Source organism: Lepisma saccharinum, chromosome 5 (genome assembly GCF_977018435.1).
Source record: "Lepisma saccharinum chromosome 5, izLepSacc3.1, whole genome shotgun sequence".
In the NCBI taxonomy this organism is placed as follows: domain Eukaryota; kingdom Metazoa; phylum Arthropoda; class Insecta; order Zygentoma; family Lepismatidae; genus Lepisma; species Lepisma saccharinum.
In genome coordinates this window covers 3,079,531-3,100,278 of record NC_139233.1, presented here as the reverse complement: position 1 = coordinate 3,100,278, position 20,748 = coordinate 3,079,531, and the positions used below count along the sequence as shown (strand labels likewise).

The following is a 20,748-nucleotide window of genomic DNA, read 5'->3' as shown; positions in this document are numbered from 1 at the left end:
GCGTGAACTCATTGCTCTGTTCTTCAGTGCCATGTCCTTTATCATACGATCCAGTCGAGGTGATGTATTTTTCTTTCTGCCACAGTGACTTCTCAGTGATGATTTTCCATGTTCTTGTTACTTTTGCAGGCAGCGGCTAACTGTGGATTGATGCATTTAAAGTTGTCGACCATCTCTCTGAGAATGACCATCCATATGCAAAGCAAGAACCATTCCTTGCTTACGTAGTGAAATGTCACACTTTCTGCCCATTTTTTTTTTTTTCGAGAAAACACGCTCAAATACACTACACACCACCAGAACACTTCACAAATATGATAACGTATCCAAACTGTCAATAATGAACATGTGGTTTGCAACACAAAACACGTCACAAGTTGCACTACTAACAATCGTTTTACAGATTCCTGACAATTGATTACAAAGCCTTGCAGCAGTAACTGATTGCAACACCCTCTAGCGGACACTCCAAACTCTAAATCAACAAAAGAATAACACCACACTACGCAGTGAATCCAGACCAATGTTTCAATCAATTGGTTTCAAGTTGTGCAGGAAAGATGTATGCATGCGAAACTCACAATTGTCAACATCCGTAATAAGAATACAGTGATGCTAATTTTTTTTTACAGAGTGTACATCTTTTGCTATAAAATTTCTGGTCTCTCTATGTAGCATCCTTTTCTTGGGCACAATAGCACAGTGCAACTTTTCTCTTTTAATGCTGATTCTTTGGGTGCAACAGATTCCCTCACGTGCGCGCTGGGGCTGCCTGTTATTACATGATTGCTGATACAACAAAGGAAAGGAAATAATGGAAAGGTTTCGTTCTTAAAATATCTCAAATTACACTTAATTTAACTCATGAAATTTCACTTCACATCAGTTAATATGGTAATTAGACTAAATTGAAGGAAAAATGTTACAAAATACATCCAAAGACTGACATGTACACAGACGTATCTGAACATCAAAATCCATTATTTACAATATCATGTACGTAGAGTCAAAGGAGAGTATCATTATCAAGAAACCATCTATATGAAATTCTTACATATGACGATCAAACACATGCATGCTGGTAAGGGGACAAACTAGATGATGAGAAAGCAGCCACACATTACACTGTCTTGGGATTCTGTCTGCGGAGGAAGGCTGCACCTAACGGTAGAGAAGGGGAGGGGGGATGCAGAGCATGTTGCAGCAAATACATTTTCCCTTTCATTCACACACATCTCCTCTCGTGCATTAATTGATTGAGCCCTACTTTGCGAAGACGAGTTGTTTCTGTTTATTGGGATGGAATGTACTCTCTCCTATTTTTTCTGACCCATTTATTCACTCAGACTACAAGAATCTGAGATGGTGAAACATTTCTTTGACATCAGTTTCCTTGTGAAGACCCGTGGCACAAAGAAAAAGTACAGGTACGATGTTCAGTAAGGGATGAGAAAATAAAACTTATTTATGAAATGAACATCTCAGTGACTGGCATGCACAAATTGTAACTGCTTGCAATTACTAAGTGACACCAAAAGCACATAAGATTAAATAAGATAAAATTAAAAATGTGAGCATGGGATAAAATAGGCATTAGTGCCTTTCAAGGCAGCAATTACAAAAAAAAAAAAAAAAACTGATAAACAGAACACCAGTACATAAACATTTCTGGGAAGACAAGGGAAATTTTCATCATGAGAACAAAATTCAACATGCTCCATATTTGTCAGGTCACAGTGATCCGGTTGGTAGGACAACTGACTGCTATGTGGGAGATCCAGGGCACTTTTACTGGACCAAATAAACTCATACGGGAATTTTCGAAATAAAATAATGCCCTTGTACAGAGCATTCCCTGACATCCGCTACGAGACACTGCGGCAAGCGGCCCGGCGTCAGCGCTTGTCTTTCTCGGTGAATGAGGTCCGTGACAGTCACATGCTACAGTCTGTTTTTTTCGCTCTCTTTCCCTTTCTGTTCACGTTGCAGACTGATGCCAGTATAATCCTCCCTCGGAAGTTGTGTTGTGTCATGTCCGTGTGTTAAAGATTGTGACTTAATATGGCACCACAAAAGTTTTCATTACAACGAAGGATTTATCTTGTCGAGTGTTACTTCGGAAAGAGGAATTGTGGAGAAATGCGACGACGTTTTGCAACGAAATTTCCTGGTATTCCCGTTCCACATAGGACCACTATATTAAACCTCGCAAAAAAGTTTAAGAGTAACGGGGTCAGTTCTGAATAAAAGTGAAAAGAAAACCCCATGTGTTCTTACTACGGAAAAACTCTATGAAATAGGACAAAGGTTAGAACAGTCTCCTCGGAAATCTATCTGCCGCCTCTCACAAGAAATGGGTGTTTCAAAAACCACAGCATTTAGAGCCGCTAAAATTCTTAAATCTAAAAATAAAAAATCTAAAACATAATGTATACAAAGACAAATCCGCACACCATCCGTGAGTTAAAAGAGAGTATTGTACGATAAATCGGGAGAATTACAGTAGACGAACTTGCACGTGTAAATGCCAATTTCCTTCGGAGATGCCAGGAATGTGTTGCAGCAGAGGGACATCACTTTCAACACCTTCTGTAGTCAAGGTTAGTACACAATATGAAAACTGCAATTTTAATAGCTGACTGTCGCCAGTTCACCGAGAAAGACAAGTGCTGATGCCGGGCTGCCGCCAAGTCTCGTAGCGAATGTCAGGGAATGCTCTGTATATAGCAGCTTTGAGCCTTTACCAGCCTATTCATACTGATAAACCAGCAAAAATGCAAACATTGCAACAGAGCTTTACATAAAATTGTACCATGAATAACCATACCAAGAAGAAACTGCATGAATACTACGAAGACTGAATAAAACACCAGCAACCATGCAATAACAGACTTCTAACTAACAATGTATCAGTAACGAACAAATCCTCGAACATGTTCGTGCATGCTGATAACATTCACGGAAGAATATACTAGGGAATTATAGTGCCGACATGCTGACATTACACTCGGGAAGTAAAATGTCCCTCTATGTAACACCTGCTACTAGCACATGGAAGAGTATCACCACCACCGTAAAAGGTAACCAACATACATACTAACAGAGGGTGGTGTGTAGGTTCAAGCAATGGATCAGGAACATGTAACGTGATAAAACAAAACAGGGTCTGGCTAAACCCCATACCCAGCCTTGGCGATAAGTGAAAGCTAATAACTTATAAAAACCTGCAAAAGATTTTTCGTCACATATTAGAATAAAACTGGTGCACAAGTAAATAACATGTCCAGTTAGAAAACACAAAATTGGCATGTTTAACTCTCGTATATTCAATGGAAATATTATAGCCAGGGGTGTTGAAATATAAGAAATAATACCTATGCAGACACAGACAGAAAATAACAGTAATTTTAAAAAAATATTATACTTAACAGTTATGAATATTGCTATGGTCATGAATGGTTTGTTTAGAAAAGAGTTAATTTTACTTACAAAGTAATAATTTTCAATAAAGATGGACCATTATATATATATTTCTGCCATGTCTTCCTGATTGCTTAGTGTTAACATTGTTACCTTGCAATCAAGGGGTTCCGGGTTGAGGCACACAATAGTTCAAATCTTACTTCAAACTTTAGGCCCACACCTGATTAGCCTACTTGAGCATACAGTGTAGTGGACTAAAAAGTGCTCCCTTGTGCTTTGCACCACGCCACGAAGGTGTATAGGGGGTGATGTGATCAGCACCATGGCCCTGGCTGCATTGAACCCCCGTTTCCTCCAGGTAACCACTTTATATGATGCTGGGTGGGTGCTGGAGCTGCTTGAATAGGTGGAAAAATTTCTGGTTCTCCCCGCCAGGGTTCGAACCTGGGTCTCTTGCATGGTATTCAGCCTAACGCCCTAACAACTGAACTACTGCGGCTACAGTGTACTAAGAACTAAATGATTCAATTGCCTACTTGATGTATGTAATTATGTTACATACATGCATTGAACTTTGTCTTAGGAATAAAATTGTGTACATAAACAATCATAAAAAAAAGAACAAAATGGAAGATATATGTACCAAACTTCTAGCTTATAGAGTATTTTTACTAGGGATGGGACCGATTAATCGGTACTCTAGCGGTATCGGCCGATATAGGCATATCGGTGTATCGGTAAAATTACCGATTATTTTACCGATCCGATATATCGATAAATATCTTATAATTCAGTGCAAAATTCTGCCATTTTGTTGCAATTTTTATGGATAATCTAGATGCCCTACTTTTAAAAAAGTAATTGTCTAAATATTCAACTTCCTTTGCACTGCAGTCACCTCGAAACACATGCTTATTAAGGAGATCAATGAACATTTTAGGTTCTTCATGGACCATTTCTAATTTTATATCGGATCAGTAGAATATCGGTTATCGGTATCGGTAAATTTTATATCGGTACTTTATCGGTATCGGCCAAAATTTCATATCGGCCCATCCCTAATTTTTACTATTTATGTAATAATATTTTTTTGTCAAGAGACAAAGAATAAAATAGGTATTAACATTGTCTTTCCTCAGTTTCTTACTCTGTGTTTACATACAATAATACTCCATACGCATCATAGAAATTAAGTACTTATTCATTAATTTACGTATTATTACGAATTATATTAACGTATTAAATAGAAACACTTTTATTATTATATTTCTGAGACACTTGGCTCGGACTGGCTCCCCAAATTTGTTTCTAGATACGTGCCTAGTGATGTGACGAGTTAGTATGACTTGGTAACTAGTCTTCGTTATTTTATACTGGAATTATACAAGTATCAGCTCAGCTCTATTTTTTATGAATCTGAACAACACTACATCAGCAGAATTTTTCATTACAAATACAAAAAGTAATTCATATCTATACTTCTGTTATGTTAAAGCACTTTCGGCCACTTTTGGCTAACTGCAATGATGAGGATGAGGAATGATCAGATTAAATTGATGAATGGACACCCAAAGAACACCAAGGCTCAGGTTGGAAATCAACCATGACAACTTCAGTGACAAGTTTAAAAGTTGACCACAAAAGATACATTATGCATTAGGCTCTCAAGTTGATTTTGCATCAGTCTATTACTCAAGGAGATTGTGCAGAGAAAATAATTCATGACTTAGTGCTGATCTAATGGCAGAAAATACTAGACCACAATCTTTTTCAGAGCACAGCAGAAATTGCTATGTAGTGCAAATCCTTTGCACACACGGACATCAGTGTTCGAAATTTAATAAATAAAGCCTTCTCTTTTGAAGTCTTCCAATTGTTAAGTCTGTTACCCCTGCACATCACCTATGTACAATAACTACACTGCAACATGTGAGGAAGTATTGACACAATTTAGATTGATTTTTATTAATCCTTTAAAATGGTAAGTCAAGAAAACAGATTTCTTGAATTTTTCTACCTAAATCCAAACTTCTTAATGCCGTGACACAACAGCCATTGCTATTACGACAAGGTTACAGAGAAATTTAAATGAGGGGTCCTTAATTCCTAACCACCGACATTTCCTCTGAAACATGATGGAAGTATTCTGGAATCAGGAATATAATAAATTTGTTTATATATATATATTTTAGAATAACTAAGTCATTTTCACAATCTTGCAAACTTGGAACCTTATATTAACCAGCCTGATAGTCAGGTGCATGAAAGCAACAGTGGAAGGGACACATTTCCTAGCTCCTACAATATGTATCGTATAGTGACTCCGAGACCACACATCTTGTAAATACACTGAAAGAACATGGATGAAATAGTTTAGAGGGAAGGGAAGAGACAATTCAAACAGTACTTTGTGTGCGACATGTGCAGGTTCGAGTCTTCTAGAGGAAGCGTCACAACTTCTCGCCTGAGATTTCGGCCTGTGTATGGAACTGGAGGCCACCCACCATCGTGAGGAAATTGGAGAGCTATGAATGACTAGAGTAACCCAAACATGGAAACCTACAACCAATGGAGGTTTGTCATAGGGTCATTCCATGCCAAACCATCCAATGGTGGTTGCATGACCATTTTAGAAAAAAATCATTTTTAGTACGTAGGTTTGTACATGTTTCTAGATATCAAAACAAATGTTCAAAAAAATTTATTGTCTTTAGTTCTCCTGGGGCAGCCATTTTTCCAACATGGTGCATGGCTTTTTTTGCTCATGTAGCAGTATACAAAAACCTTAATATCTCAAAAACCATTAAAACTAGAGACCTGAAACAAAATTCATTTTGTAGCTAATGAAGTATACTTCCTATGACATCCAGGTATGTTTTGCTTGGAATTGCATCGTAAGTATGAAAATTTTGGTGGAAAATGGTGTAACAATAGTTAAAAAATTGAATTTTTAAGCCCGATTTTTTTAATGAAGGGGTTTAGTCTAAGGCTTGATTTTTTTTTCATGTGTAGACCTAGCTGCAGGGTGTCTGTAAATAAAATATCAGTGCCTAGAAATGCACCCTTTTTTTACAGCATGGGCTCAAACATGGCCGTTCATCGAATATTGACAGTTTTCGGGGTTAAATATCTCAGATGGGTCCCCTTTAAAAATTCTGAAATTTGGCACATAGGAAGCCCTTCACGAACCAAACTCACAGTGAAATCTCAACTTTTAGATTCAACTCCTTTTGGTCAACATGAGGTAACGTATGTCACCATTTTTTAAAAAATTGTTTGATTTGACATGGAATGACCCCATTCTGACCTCGCATCATCCCGTAACAGATCGGATGATCTCCCATCTGTGGTAGGAGAGAGGCCAGGCACTGGCTCTCGCGGGCTGTTGAACCTCAGGTTATTTTTATGCCTCACGATTTTTCCAGTACTGCAGGCAGCTATATGATTCCTGGACTATTTTTTTGTTCATTTGGATTACAATGTAAACCCATTACATTATGCACATTGGTGTTCAGTAAACTTATGTTCAAAATTCTTCCACACCGGAGTGACCACATTATTTTCCAAACACAAAGCAATGTTCAAATTATTCATTGTTCCTTCTCCATAAAATATGTTCATCAGCATTCTTCCAGCATACAAGCAGTGACACTAAACGTTCCACAGTCCCAACCCGTAGCTATGTTAGGGACTTGTGTGGGATTAACACCGGGGAAAAGTTATGCCCTGTTCACACAACAGCTGCAAGGTTACGTTGCCATAACTTGTTATGATTCATGACCAACATTAGTGATGTGAAGACAACAATAATGTGATATGGCATATATAGCCATTTCAAAGTAGTTGGGTGATACATCAAACTAATAATAAATGGCTAACGAGAGAAGAATAACAAAACGGAAGTAGTTTTACCTGTAGGCCCATACTTCATTCTTCGATTTATCTATTGAAATGGATGTGAAGCAGTAGCCTTCAGTCTTGCATGTGTAGTTTGTTTCCTTACACACATCGCAGCGGCACAAGAGACCTGGAAGGAAAAAGAAAATATACAGGTTTCTAGAATACATTACTATCTACTGGCTATTGGGTCATTCCATGCCAAATGAACCAATTATAAAATAATTGGTTGCATGACCATTTTAGAAAAATTTAATTTTTAGTACATACGTTTGTACATGTTTCTAGATATGAAAACCAATGTTCAGAAAAAAATATTGTCTTTAGTTCTACTGGGGCAGCCATTTTTCCAACATGGTGCATGGCTTTCTTTGCTCATTTAGCACTTTTCAGAAACCTTAAAATCTCAAAAACCATTAGATCTAGAGACTTGAAACATAATTCGTTTTGTAGCTAATGAAGTATACTTTCTATGATATTAAGGTGTTTTGCTTAAAATTGCATCTCAAGTACGAAAATTATGGTGGAAATTGTGGTAACGATATTTTAAAAATTAGATTTTTAAGCCTGATTTTTTCAATGAAGGGATTTAGTCTAAGGCTTGATTTTTTTTTCATGTGTAGACCTATCTACGGGGTGTCTTTAAATAAAATATCAGTGCTTAGAAATTCAACCCTTTTTTACAGCATGGGCCAAAACATGGCCGTTTATTGAATTTTGACAGTTTTCGGGGTTATATATCTCAGATGGGTCCTCTTGAAAAAGTCTGAAATTTGGCACAAAGGAAGCCCTGCATGAACCTAACTCTCAGTAAAAATCTCAACTTTTAGATTCAACTCATTTTGGTCAATATAAGGTTAACGTATGTCACCTAATTTCTGACATTGCAAAGTAAGGTTAAACTACATTCCATACCTACAATAATTCTTTCTCTTCTTTAAATTTGGGTTAAATAAAGCCTCAGAAAATATAGTAACATAAGGTTTTAATACTTGACTTACCAGAAAGTCATTCTTCCTTTGCCTATGTGCCAAGAGTAGTGACTTGTAAATGATCGTTATCTGTGACTGGAAATGGAGTGTTCTGTAGAATTTTTAACTGGAGAGGACTGTCACAAATACACTTTTGGTAAGCTTCCCAAAGACCTAATTAATCTTAACGAGCTCAGTGAAAATGATAAAACACTTCTTAGGTCAAGACTACAGGTGGATGGCTGAGAGACAATATGCAAATACCATTGAAAATAGATTTTTATATGGTAAAGTATGTTGTGCCTACCACTTAAAGAAAAAGTTAAATAAGGGAATTTTTAAAATCAATTTGCATCATATGGTAAGGCAAAAGTGTCAGGTAAGCGTTATACTAGTTAAATCAATGTGCCTGACATGTTGGAGTAAAATTCTTTTATCTGGAGAAAGGGACTCACTTAAATGCCAGAATGGAAAGTCATTGTGCCAACACAAGAAAAACTAAAGGAAATGCATGAAGTCTGTTCTGCTTTTGATGTGTCTCCTGTTTCAAAACTGAGGAGGCTAATTGCAGAAAAACAATAAAGTGCTCTTGTTCGAAAAACTATTCACATCCTACAAGGAGTGCAAAGGAAACTGGAAAGTTGCTTTTCACTAAGTATTAAAACTGAAGAAAAGGAAAGCAAGTGTGATAATCCTTTGCATGGCCAGTACAATTATATAATTGAAATTATAAGAAGAAAAATGTAGATTAGCAAAAACTAATGTTGAAAAGGTCAGAATCATCAGTTTGATTGCTACCACTTGGTCAAGAAAAAATATATGTGATGAATTGAAAGTTTCTGATAATTTACTTAGGAACTTGAATAGGAAACTGGAGCTGACAACACCAACTGGTCATGGGTACCTAATATATCAAACCTCTTGCAATGAAATTCCGCAGATTTTCAATTGTCATACCTTGTAATTTCAATTTATGGTAAGTCAAGTATTAAAACCTTATTTTCCTGTAGTTTACGGTTATTACAAGCATAAGAAAACAGTTTTTTCTTTGTGACGTTTCAGGAGAACACACGCTCCTTTCATCAGACATTTATTTTCATTTTGACTAAAGATACAGTTATAACAATGGTTAGTAATTTTTAAACAAAAAGAATCCGTTATATAATGGATGTTGTCAATGTTACATTGTTGTAATATAGCAACTTAACTGTGAAAAAAGCAGTCTATTTTATTTTTATTTTAGAATTTTTTAAATTATGAATCCCAAATATCATCAGGTAATTCAAATTCATCATTGTTTTCACAAAGTCTCTTGATGTTTTCTGTTACATTAAATTTTAAAGATGGTGGCTTACTCCATTTGTGAAAAAGAAAACTCCACACTGGATCTATGTTACCATTTTCATTATTTAATTTATTCCAGTGTTCTTCTGCAATGAACGAGGCTTCCCAGACATTCAACTCTGTGTTTCCCGTTAATCTTTTTAAAACCCTTCTCTTTTTAATCAAATGCTTCTCTTCGATGATATGAGTTGACAAACCTGTTCTTGGGTTTAGATTTATAATGTCCAAATCATGTTCGTGCCATCTTATTGCCATTTTCCTTGCTGTTTGTCCCACATAATCTTTTGAACATGAACAACTTATATTATATATTCCTGTGGTTTCCACATCTGGTAGCGAGTTTCTCATTTTGAATTCATTAAATGTACATTCCAAACTTCTTGGTGCTTTAAAAACAATTTTGAAATTAAAACTTTTAAAAATTTTTGCAATTTTATGTGAGAATCCCTTGTGGAATGGAATGCACACAAATTTCTTTTCAACAGATTTTTCATCTTTGTCTGTATTTCTCTTTTCCTTTAGTTTTCTTGCAACTTGTTTTTTGATTTGGTTTATTCTGTTAGTGTGAAAGCCATTTTCTTTTGCTATATTAAAGAGCCTTTCTTCTTCATTTTTGATATCCTCATTATTAGAACATAGTCTTTGTGCTCTCAGGAAAAAATTTAAAAATATGTTATCCATTGTTATACGCGAATGTTCTGATTTGGCATGGATGTATTTTTCCCCCGCTAATTTTTTTCTGTGGACTGATGTTTGAATTGTTGAGTCAGTTGTCTTAATTTGCAGATCAAGGAAAGAAATTACATTGTTATTCATGGGTTCGCAAGTGAATTTTATGCGACGATGTGATTCATTTAACGATTTAAATACGTCCATGATGGTGTTCTCATTTTTAGCAATAATTAACACATCATCTACATATCTGATGTAGAGTTTGATATCCGCACCTATCGCATTAACAATTGGAGATTCTATGTAATGAAGGAAAATGCTGGAGATGATTCCGGATACTGGGTTTCCCATTGATAGACCATTATTTTGCTGATCGATTTTGCCATCAAATATAAAGTAATTGTAATTTGCACATACAGTAAACCATCGAACCATTTCCCATGATTCTACTGGGTTAACCTTCATCTCAATAAGCCATCTGTGTAATGCATCTGTGGCACCTTCTATTGGGACACTAGGATATAAATTTTCAACATCAAAACTTGCAATACGATACTCACTATTCCAAACAATATTTTTTAGTTTCTGTTTGACTTCATATGCATTTTTAACACTGAATGGTGTTTGTTGTTTAATTATAGCAAGTCTTTCAACTAAATATTTGGATAGTTTGTATGCAGGATGTGTGAAAGTTGCAATGATGGGTCGTATTGGAGTTCCCGGTTTGTGAGTTTTTGGTAGTCCAAATGCAATCGGCAGGGTTGAATTTTTGACAATGAGTTTTTTCTTCATTTCTCTTGGTATCGTGATACTGCTTTCAATTACTTTCTTTACCTCATTTATTATTTTAGTTATAGGGTTTCGAGAGGTTTCTGTGAAATTGTTTAATTTGAAACATTCTTCCATTTTTTCTTTATAGTCCTTAATTCGGATAAGGACAGGTTTATTTTCCTTGTCTAAGTGTCTAAGCCTTAGACTAAACCCCTTCATTGAAGAAACTTCGGGCTTAAAAATCCAATTTTTCAAATATTGTTACCACAATTTCCACCATAATTTTCGTACTTATGATGCAATTTTAAGCAAAACATACTTGATATCATAGAAAGTATACTTCATTAGCTACAAAATGAATTTTGTTTCAAGTCTCTACCTGTAATGGTTTTTGATAGATTAAGGTTTCTGAAAGGTGCTAAATGAGCAAAGAAAGCCATGCACCATGTTGGAAAAATGGCTGCCCCAGTAGAACTAAAGACAATATTTTTTTCTGAACATTGGTTATCATATCTAGAAACACGTACAAACGTACATGTATTAAAAATGACTTTTTTCTAAAATGGTCATGCAACCACCATTGGATCCTTTGGCATGGAATGACCCTATTTCTCTTGTAGGTTACAGTTGCTACAAGCACATAAACACAATTTTTGTTGTAAAAATTCAGGAGTACACATGCTCTCTTTATCAGACACTTATTTTTAGTTTGAATGATCTTACAATTATAACAATGAGATAAATTGTCTTTAGAGGATTCCAACAATCGTAAACTACAAGAGAAATAATCATAGAATCCAAGCAATTTGTGCATTCAAGAAAAATCAGTACTGTTGGCAGCAATATGGTTGTCAACGCATGCCATAAACTTTACACGAGATTCCTCAATGATTCCACACACAGCACTCACACTAGGATGATAAGCTCCTTTTCAGCACTAGGAAACCTTTTCCCAGTGGCGATGCTACATAAAGGGCAACTAGGGCACTGCCCCTACAACAATTTAACATAAAAAGTTCATCTGAAGAGACGATCGGTATATGCATACGCGTAACTAATTTTTTTGTTTTTTCCCCTCAACCTGTACGTTGCTGCAACCAGACTTACAGGGTATGCACCCTGCGCGAGGTTAATATATTTCTCCGTCCTGTTGGAGAGAGTCCAATCTCAGCTCTGCCCGGAGACTGACTGATCCAAACATTTACAGCATAGGCAAGGGACCCAAGGGACGGTCCCCTCACAATGGAAAAGTGCAAAATTCGTAGCCGTTTCTGGGCAGTGAACGAGATGGCCTGCCCATTCATGTTTGCCTCGTTCACCGTTCAGTGTTTCCAACGCTTGACAGGCAGTTCATTCGTTCTTCCTGCCTGCAGCAATAAGATAGAAAAAAATCCCTCGAATGTTTTTCTTCGTGCTTGTTCCGGCGACCTGAAAAGTTGACAACACTTTTTATTGCACAAACTAGGCCATCGTATTTTCAAAAAGATCCTCCTTTCTTCCCATTGTAATACGGATTTGGATTTGAGTTAGTGTGTGAGTTTCCGTTGCGTTCTGTCTGTGTGTATTGGTCGATTATGAAATAATTAGTTTTTCGCGAGTTTATAGTTACTGTACGTGTTTATTTATTTGTGTAATTGTGTCTGTGTTCCAGCAACTTGACATGCAGAATATCTTCGTAAGTATAAACGAACTTTTTGGGGGTACATGGCCAATGTAAAGTGTTGTAACTGAACTTAACGCTGCATCATCTTCCTACTTAGTCATTGATATTAGTGGATACTTGGTGAATATGACATTGAATCATGTAGATACTTTAATATCTACGCCTTTCAATTCATTGACAATGGGAGAGAAACTGCAGTGTAACATTTTCCTAATCATTCCAGTATCTACCCAAAGTTTAGTTACTGCAAGCGTATAGGGTTCCGACGTCAGTATTCGAGTTTTCTTTATTCATGTAATTTGTTCCATATGTTGCTGATTTTTCGTATTCCTACGTAGTGCGTATTTAATGCTCTTTGGAGAGATATCTTGATCAGAATGTTCATTTTATTCCACATTGTTTGAACAATTTACTTCCTCCATATCAAGGAACTCCCCTCAAAAACCTTAAACAGGAATATAGAGGTTAACTGCTCCCCCCTCCCCACCCAAAAGAAAAATGTGCCCTGCTTGACGGAAAAGGCACGTGCCGCCCCTGCCTTTTCCATGAGTATGAGAGAATTCTTATGCATAATTGGCCAGGTAGTAGTAGCCTATTCCCTAAATGGTTTGAAGTGTAAATAATTTTACATTATTTCAAGGTAAAAATGGAAAATTTATTCATGTATGTCTTGGTCTAAACAGCACTTTAAGTGGAAAATGTTAGCTGGGGGGAATTTTTGGTCTAGCCTTGAGGTTATGGGGGGGGATGTTCCTATGGTTTAACATAGTGACAATGAAACAGCTGGGGGGATACAATCCCCCTGCATCCCCCCTCACTCCGAGCACTGGGTCTAAACCATCTAAGATGATGGATGATACGAAAAATGTGGACCTGCAAGAAGTGCAGATGAATCATTAGGAAGCAAGGGCATGAGATTATCTTGGCATTTAGTAGATGATAGATTTTTAAAAATGCATATTGAAAGAAAATTTAAAATTGGTATCCTTCAAAATAATCTGCAGTGACAATATTTGAAAGAAAGGCTATGGTAACAGTGATAAAGATAACCTGTAGAAAAACCTTCTTTTGGTTATGTATCCAACTCCTAATAGCTTCGCAGCACCCATCAATTTGTGAACTGCCAAAGGCCAAAATGAATGTAGAACCACGTAAAAGCTTTTTTTTTTTTGTAAGGTTCCCATTCATTTTGGGCACAACACATTCACTGATGTTTCCAGGTAAGGTTGGTCAGGTTCTCTTAGAATGAAAAATAAATGTCCCTAAATGATTTTAAAAGCTGGTCACGTGGTATCTAGTCTCAAGCATGACACTCCTTCAAGCCTCTCGTGAAAATACAGCACTAGCCTTTCACCAAGATGAGAGTACATGGAGCCTGGCTGCTCACTACAAAGTACAGGTAAAAAAAAAGTAAAAGGTAAAGTGCTCCCCTGTGCATAGCACCATGCCATGAAGGCATATAGGGGGTGTTGGGGTAATGCCCCACACTTTCTTGATCCGGTTGTGAGTGGGGATGATGTGATCAGCATCACGCGTTACCGACGGAGCCACCGCAGCCACCTACAAAGTACAGATGCTGGGTAAATTGAACATATTTTTTCCCTTATAAATAGGACTTTGCAAAACTCTACATGCTGCTAAATACTTCCTCAAAGCTCATTTAGAACCATTACAAAATCTACTTTTGAATCCTTGTACAGAATGGGGAATAGACAGTACAGGAACATTATGGCAACTGAACCCAACTGTAAGTCGTTTTAGATGGTGAGATAATCAACAACCAAATATGGATTTAAATGGCAGCAGTAGCACAAGTTTACATCCCAGCCCACAGTAAGCAAATGGGTCATCTGTTACAAACATATAAAAGTCATATTCAGGACAAAAAAAAAAAAAGATGCAATGAATTGCAGGTATGCATTATACATATTCTTAGAGCCATGTAGACAATTTGCATCATGTAAAACATATATATGCAGTCACAGACACTCCTGGGTAGTACCCAAACTAATGAAAATCTATGGTATTGTTACAAGCAGGAAACTTCCATGAATATATGTGGAAAAGGTAGCATATTGGGGTCCATAATGATTTTCCATGTTGAATTATTTTTAACAAGAATTTAACAACTGCAAACATCACCATTACTCACTAAAATATATTTGCTATGATTATCCTCCACTGCCTAATCTAATCGCAACTACACTGAAGAAGTATAGAAACCTCACATTATCCCAACAGCATTAACAAACAAATAAATTAATGCATGGGGCTTCACACTTGTGCATAACAGCTAATGAAAATATGTTAGGATGAGCACTGTACCAGAGAAAAAAAACGAACAAACAAAAACACATTGAATCGTGTTATGGCATACAGTAGTTCTGCCTCTTCCCTGGTTGCAGGCAAAGAAAAACCCAAATGCAGGGAAGAGCCTATCCCTAGCTATTATACAGTATTTAGTCCTACTGTTGGGTTCTATATTGCTGTCCTATTAGCACTCCAACTATATTTGTTTCGAAAAACTGTCTCGTATCACATTGTTCGTTATTGCTGTAAAATAAACTTACTCATTGCCACTCAAATATATTTTACTCTGTGCTATTAGGGTGTATTATCTACTCTTCTAGCAGAAACTGTCAATGTTCAATTCCAAAACATTTTGTCATGATACATCATTATTTACCTTTTACTTGGTTTCAATTTAGAAAAGAAGATATTCTGGGCATTACTTTTTGAACTGGGGCAATATCTTTACCATTTCCATTAATATTATCACCAGTGATGTATAGCATCTTTGATAGCTACTGCATGCCTCTTGCCTTCTCGGTCCTTTCATGCTGAAGATTTGTTCATTTTTAGAACTGATTTTTGACGCTGGTTCTAGAACAGGCCTAGATAATCCTTATCGAAAGTACTATTTCTAAGCACACTGAACCTGTATGCTAATACTTGGAATGTAACACTTGCCAACAACATCGCAAATTCGCTTTTCCAATCAGCAATTGTTTTTACAACACGTTCTAAATGTTACAAAACTGCTTCGAAAATTCTTATATTGGCACTGTTCAAAAACATTAAAAATGTTAAACAGTGTTTGTAAACTTACCACTTATAACTGCAGCTCGCAGATAAACAATCAATATGGTCAAATATGTACAATAGTAGGAAGACATCTCTTTTGAGTCCTAAAGGTTTTACTTCACGTAACAATAAACATTATTCTTCACTTAAAACGTAGAAAACTTTCCCTAAAATCTAAACGTTTTGATAAAAACTTTTCTTGTTTCTCCATTCTCGCACATCACATCACATCACCACACAAGTCACTTGCGCTCCTGCATCCACTTCCACACACACATGCACTGTAGTAAAGAAGTAGTATTCATCCGCGCCGACGTCACGGCCTACACGGTAATCTTGCTACTTGCAATATTAACTTCCAGAATTGACCACTTTAGCGCTAGTTACTTGTCCTCACCATATTTATTATTTTTAAAAGTTATCAAGTGCTTATGTGGGTACTCGCAATAATGCATTCTTCACGGTTTGTTGCAAATATATCCTGACAATGACAGGGCGTTGCCACCATAAGAGTGGACACTAACCTTACAATAAACAGACGATCCTGCATACTTGTTTCAGATATTTTCAGTTAATGTAATTTAGTACTTTTGTAATCAATTATAGTATTTATAGCAGCAATTTCCAAATGTAATTTTTTCACAACGTTTAGGTTGTTTCTGGGGCGCAAAACAACGAAGTACAAAAAAAGGTTATGTGGAATACAATGAAAGGGGACTTAATTCATGTAATTTAATGCAAAATTGCAAATAAAAAATAATGTTTTAATATTGAAATATTCTGTTTATAATGAATGTTTACTTCATTTCTTATTAAATAAATATTACCACAGATAAGTAAATACTCTGGCGAAAATATAGATTGTTACAAAGCGAAGTTTTAAATTATGGTTTGCTTTTTAGGGACAGGAATAAATTACGCAATGGGAAATGAAAAATGGGTAACAGTATGGTATAGTGAAAACACATTTCACCATGGGCGTCTAGAAGGGAGGGCCGTGGCCCCCCTGGAAAATGAAAGTCAACCTAAAATTATGTATTTCACACATATAATTTTATTTTAGCCACAATAATATGTGTTAATTATTGCATTAACATCATAAATTCAAATTAAGCAATGTTTTTCTTTAGGGAACAACACTATTTTTGCAGAAAATGTGCCTTGTTTGCCCCCCTGGAAAAAATCCTGCGGACGCCCATGCATTTCACTCGTTTATTTCCTAATTATTTACATTTGTACTTACCTGTTATGCATAGCGGAACATTTTTGAACGTGGGATTTTGTTTTTTTTTCACTTAAAAAAAGCGTAATTTTTCACATTACAAGTATTTATTGTTCGTTGCTAATTCGCTTTCGTTACACACAATATGGCATGCAAATCTTGACTCAAATTGTCTATCGGCAGCTGATATGCAGTGTTTCCAAACTTATTGACCGAAAAATGCCGCACAAACTATTCACAGAAAGTTTTTAAGCGAAAATTGATCCACAAACCATTCACGGAAGGTTAGGTTAGGTTCAGTTAGGTTAGGCAAACCTAGAAAATTAAATTGAAAAAAAAAACCGCTCACACGTCATCTTGTATAACTACCGCGTGGTTGCAACACTAACAGGGGGTTACATAATCGAACGCACGGAACATTTGATTCATGTAGTCGAGAGTAATGGTGGCAAGAGCTATCGTGCATCGGAGATACATTAATGTCGAAAATACATGATATACCGGCCGAATAAGTTGAACGAAGGGAGAAAACACTCCCACGAGCTTCCAAAAGGGAACGACTGAAGATGACCGGACCCCTCTCCGATTTTCTTCATATTTGGCATACTCACTAATTGAGGCCTCCAAATCACGAATCTGAAGTTAAAATTTGTCGGAAACTCCACAGTATGTGTTAACAGACATATATCGCCGAGCGAAGCGAGCAAGAACATTTTTAGATCCAATTTTTTGCAAATAATTTCACGGGCATGGCCATGGCATTCTCTCATTTACACCTTTATTCATTTAGACCGTTCGGCGCCCAGTGCCGACTCCGCAGCTCCCTAGCTACACGGCTCTGAAATTGATAAGACAGAAAGCAGCATCGCGAGCGAAGAGAGCAAGAAAAAATTACAAAAAGTATTTTTATTTGCATAGAATTTTAAATTGGGGGCTGTAATTGTCCCCTTATAGAGCGACCACAAGCAAAATAACCTTCGGCTAAAATTCTTTGCGCACCTTCCCCTCGACCCGTTCAGATCGGGCCATAAGGAAGCATGCTCCACTCTCCCCCTCCCCTCCTCGCGGGAGTACGCTTCACAGGAGTTGTGAGTCCATGCAGGGTTTTTTACTGGTGATTCCACTATAGCCGTCAATGTTTGGCCCCCCTTGCCCCCCTAGAACTCATTTCCGTCCAAGGTTGGGGGCAATGCTCTACCCTCCCACGTGACTGTCACCGAAAGAGCTCTCCCCCAATTTGTGTTGGAAACAGCAAAAGAAGACGGCCGCGCCATCTATTGACCACCAACGGAACTGCAATTTCCAAGCGCAGCGAGGTTTAAATGTAGCTTCCCCTTCTATAACCTAACTATTCTATGGCCCTTCTACGTAGTACACCGCCTGGAATTATCAATGGATTGAGTTTCTGTCTCATAAAAGTCAATAAAAAGAATCGACGAGAACCTCTTCTCTGGCGAAAACGCAACGTATTTTTTTTTATATAGCAACTGTTTTGTGATTTGACTTACCAAGTTGAGAAGTGTGGCTGCAATTTGTAGTAGGTCGCGGTCGAAAAAAAGAGTTCCAAACAAAATGTTGAATTATATAGCATTTCTTGCTAAACATTTCTATTATATTTTTTCATTTAGTTGTCAAATGGCTTGTTCTTGATGTTGATATGGAAAATTCACATACTGGCATGTGTACTATAAGAAGGTATTTCGTCGCCATGTATTAATCCGCACGTACGATGTTGATGTTGATGCCGACCGCAGCTGTCCATGACAGCAAAACCACAGTGTGAACTTCCAAACTACAAAATAATATCGTTTCTAAAACATGGTTTAAATTTTCGTTTAAATACTCGAATAATTTAGAATAAAAAATACCGGTTTAAAATACGCTGCTTGGTTAAGAGGTAAAGCAAGTTTCGCTGGCGCTCGCGGTTCAAAACAGATTTTGCGGTAGGCTAATCAAAACGACGACTTCACGAAATTTATCTGTTCCTGAGGAGTCAGGAAAAAATTGCAAACGTTAACAGACAGAGCTCCTGACAATGAAATATAATTAGTTTTAACCAGTGGCGTAACTAACAACCCCGAAAGATCCCACGTTACCTTGCTGCCAGGATTTTTGCGGTATATTCATATTTACAATTCACACAAAAAGGGACGAGCCTCTGTCAAGCCTAGCCTCCCCACCCCCCAGTTACATTTTCTTTTTGAAGTGCACATAAGCTGATATTACTTAATTTTGTAAATGGAAGGCGATATAAATGCGTATTGAAAGTTGGAATTTCGTTCTTTGCAGAAGGGCAATTTTCGCATTTTATAAACGTTTTTGCTGTTTCTCGAATTCATACTATACTGATTGTTAAACACTCAGAAACTTTGGCGTACGTTGCGGGAGAGCTGATGGGGCTACAGCCCTCCCGAAATCGATAAAAATCAAGATTTCCAAATAAGATAAGGAGAATGAAACTTCTTCAGATATGCTGAGTGGATCTCTACCTGAATAGTTTAATATTTTGTTTTTTTTATACAAAGTAAATCTATTAATGACAATTATGAGCTTGTGTTGCATATGTAGACCTGTTCAGAGTAAAATATAGTTTTTTGAGGGTTCATATTGTCGGAACAGGGAGTGAAAGAAAAAAATAAACTTTTGACGAACGTGTTTGCCTCAATGACTTCTTTACAGTGGGATGCATAATTATTACAAAGCAAATTGCCCATCACCATACTTTTCTCTTTGTTTTCTCTTTGTCCTCTGCACCAGAGGACGTAAAAGTGTATTGTTTAAAAACACGCAGGGTGCAAGGGAAAAATTAACGAAAACAGTCGTGTACAGATTGCCGAGCAATTCTTGTGCACCCCACTGTACGCTGTGAAAGTTTATGCGCTGATACGCTGTATATGTTATTCTACATTTCGAGGCGAGAACGAGAGAACAAGAGAGTTGTTTATAAATCGAGATGATAACGAGAGAGAGACGGAGGTTCTGCCACAAGTCTCATCTCATCTTCATACTCGATCCTATTTTTCACAAAGATATGACATGCGAATAGTACACCCAACGGCAAAAGAAACAGGAGGCGAATTATCCCATCACAAATTTCAGTCTATTTTCCACAATTGATGATAACAAATTGAAATAAAAATGTCAATAAGTAGAGTACAACACCTGCTTCGAATCAACAGCATTCAATTCCTTAAAACAACACAGCACATAGAATTAAAACAATAATGAAAATAGCCATGGACAATTGAGGCATTGCTGATTCGAAGGGCGAACTCAACAAACGTACATTGTGAGGGAAATGAGTTTCAAGTTGTCAGGCACAGTGCGAACTCCACAAAAACGTGGTAAGAATAGACGGAAAATTTCCTGCGTGATTTCCAAAGTTTTTTGTTGAATTTGCGCGTACCTCACAACTTGAAACACATTTTCCTCACAATGTACGTTTGATGAGTTCGCCCTTCTTATCCGCAACGCCTCAATTTGGCTACTATTATCTTTGCCGTTGACTGTACAGTGGGATGCACAATGCAAATTGTCCATAGCTATTTTCATTATTTTTCCTCTTCTACGTGTTTTTAACGGATGAATCTTAAAGTATGCTACTTGCTACAGAGATTTTCAGCGACTTGTTTGACGTTTAGTTTCAATTCTTGAAGCTCTCACTGCGTAAAACAAAGTGTATGAACATGTTGGTAGGGCAA

At 36.9% G+C, this 20,748-nt stretch overlaps 1 protein-coding gene across 3 annotated transcripts in view; it reads right to left on the bottom strand.

The window, feature by feature from the left end:
• Nucleotides 1–16,102, bottom strand: part of babo (TGF-beta receptor type-1 babo) — a 75,221-nt gene extending 59,119 nt beyond the window's left edge. For all 3 annotated transcript variants that reach the window (XM_083121987.1, XM_083121989.1, XM_083121988.1), the window contains exons 1-2: nt 15,851–16,102; nt 7,336–7,450 (exon numbers count right to left, since the gene is read on the bottom strand). In XM_083121987.1, the coding sequence (XP_082978113.1) occupies nt 7,336–7,450; nt 15,851–15,917 (182 nt within the window). In that variant the 5' untranslated portion in view covers nt 15,918–16,102. The remainder of the gene's footprint in view (nt 1–7,335; nt 7,451–15,850) is intronic.
• Nucleotides 16,103–20,748: the final 4,646 nt, after the last annotated feature.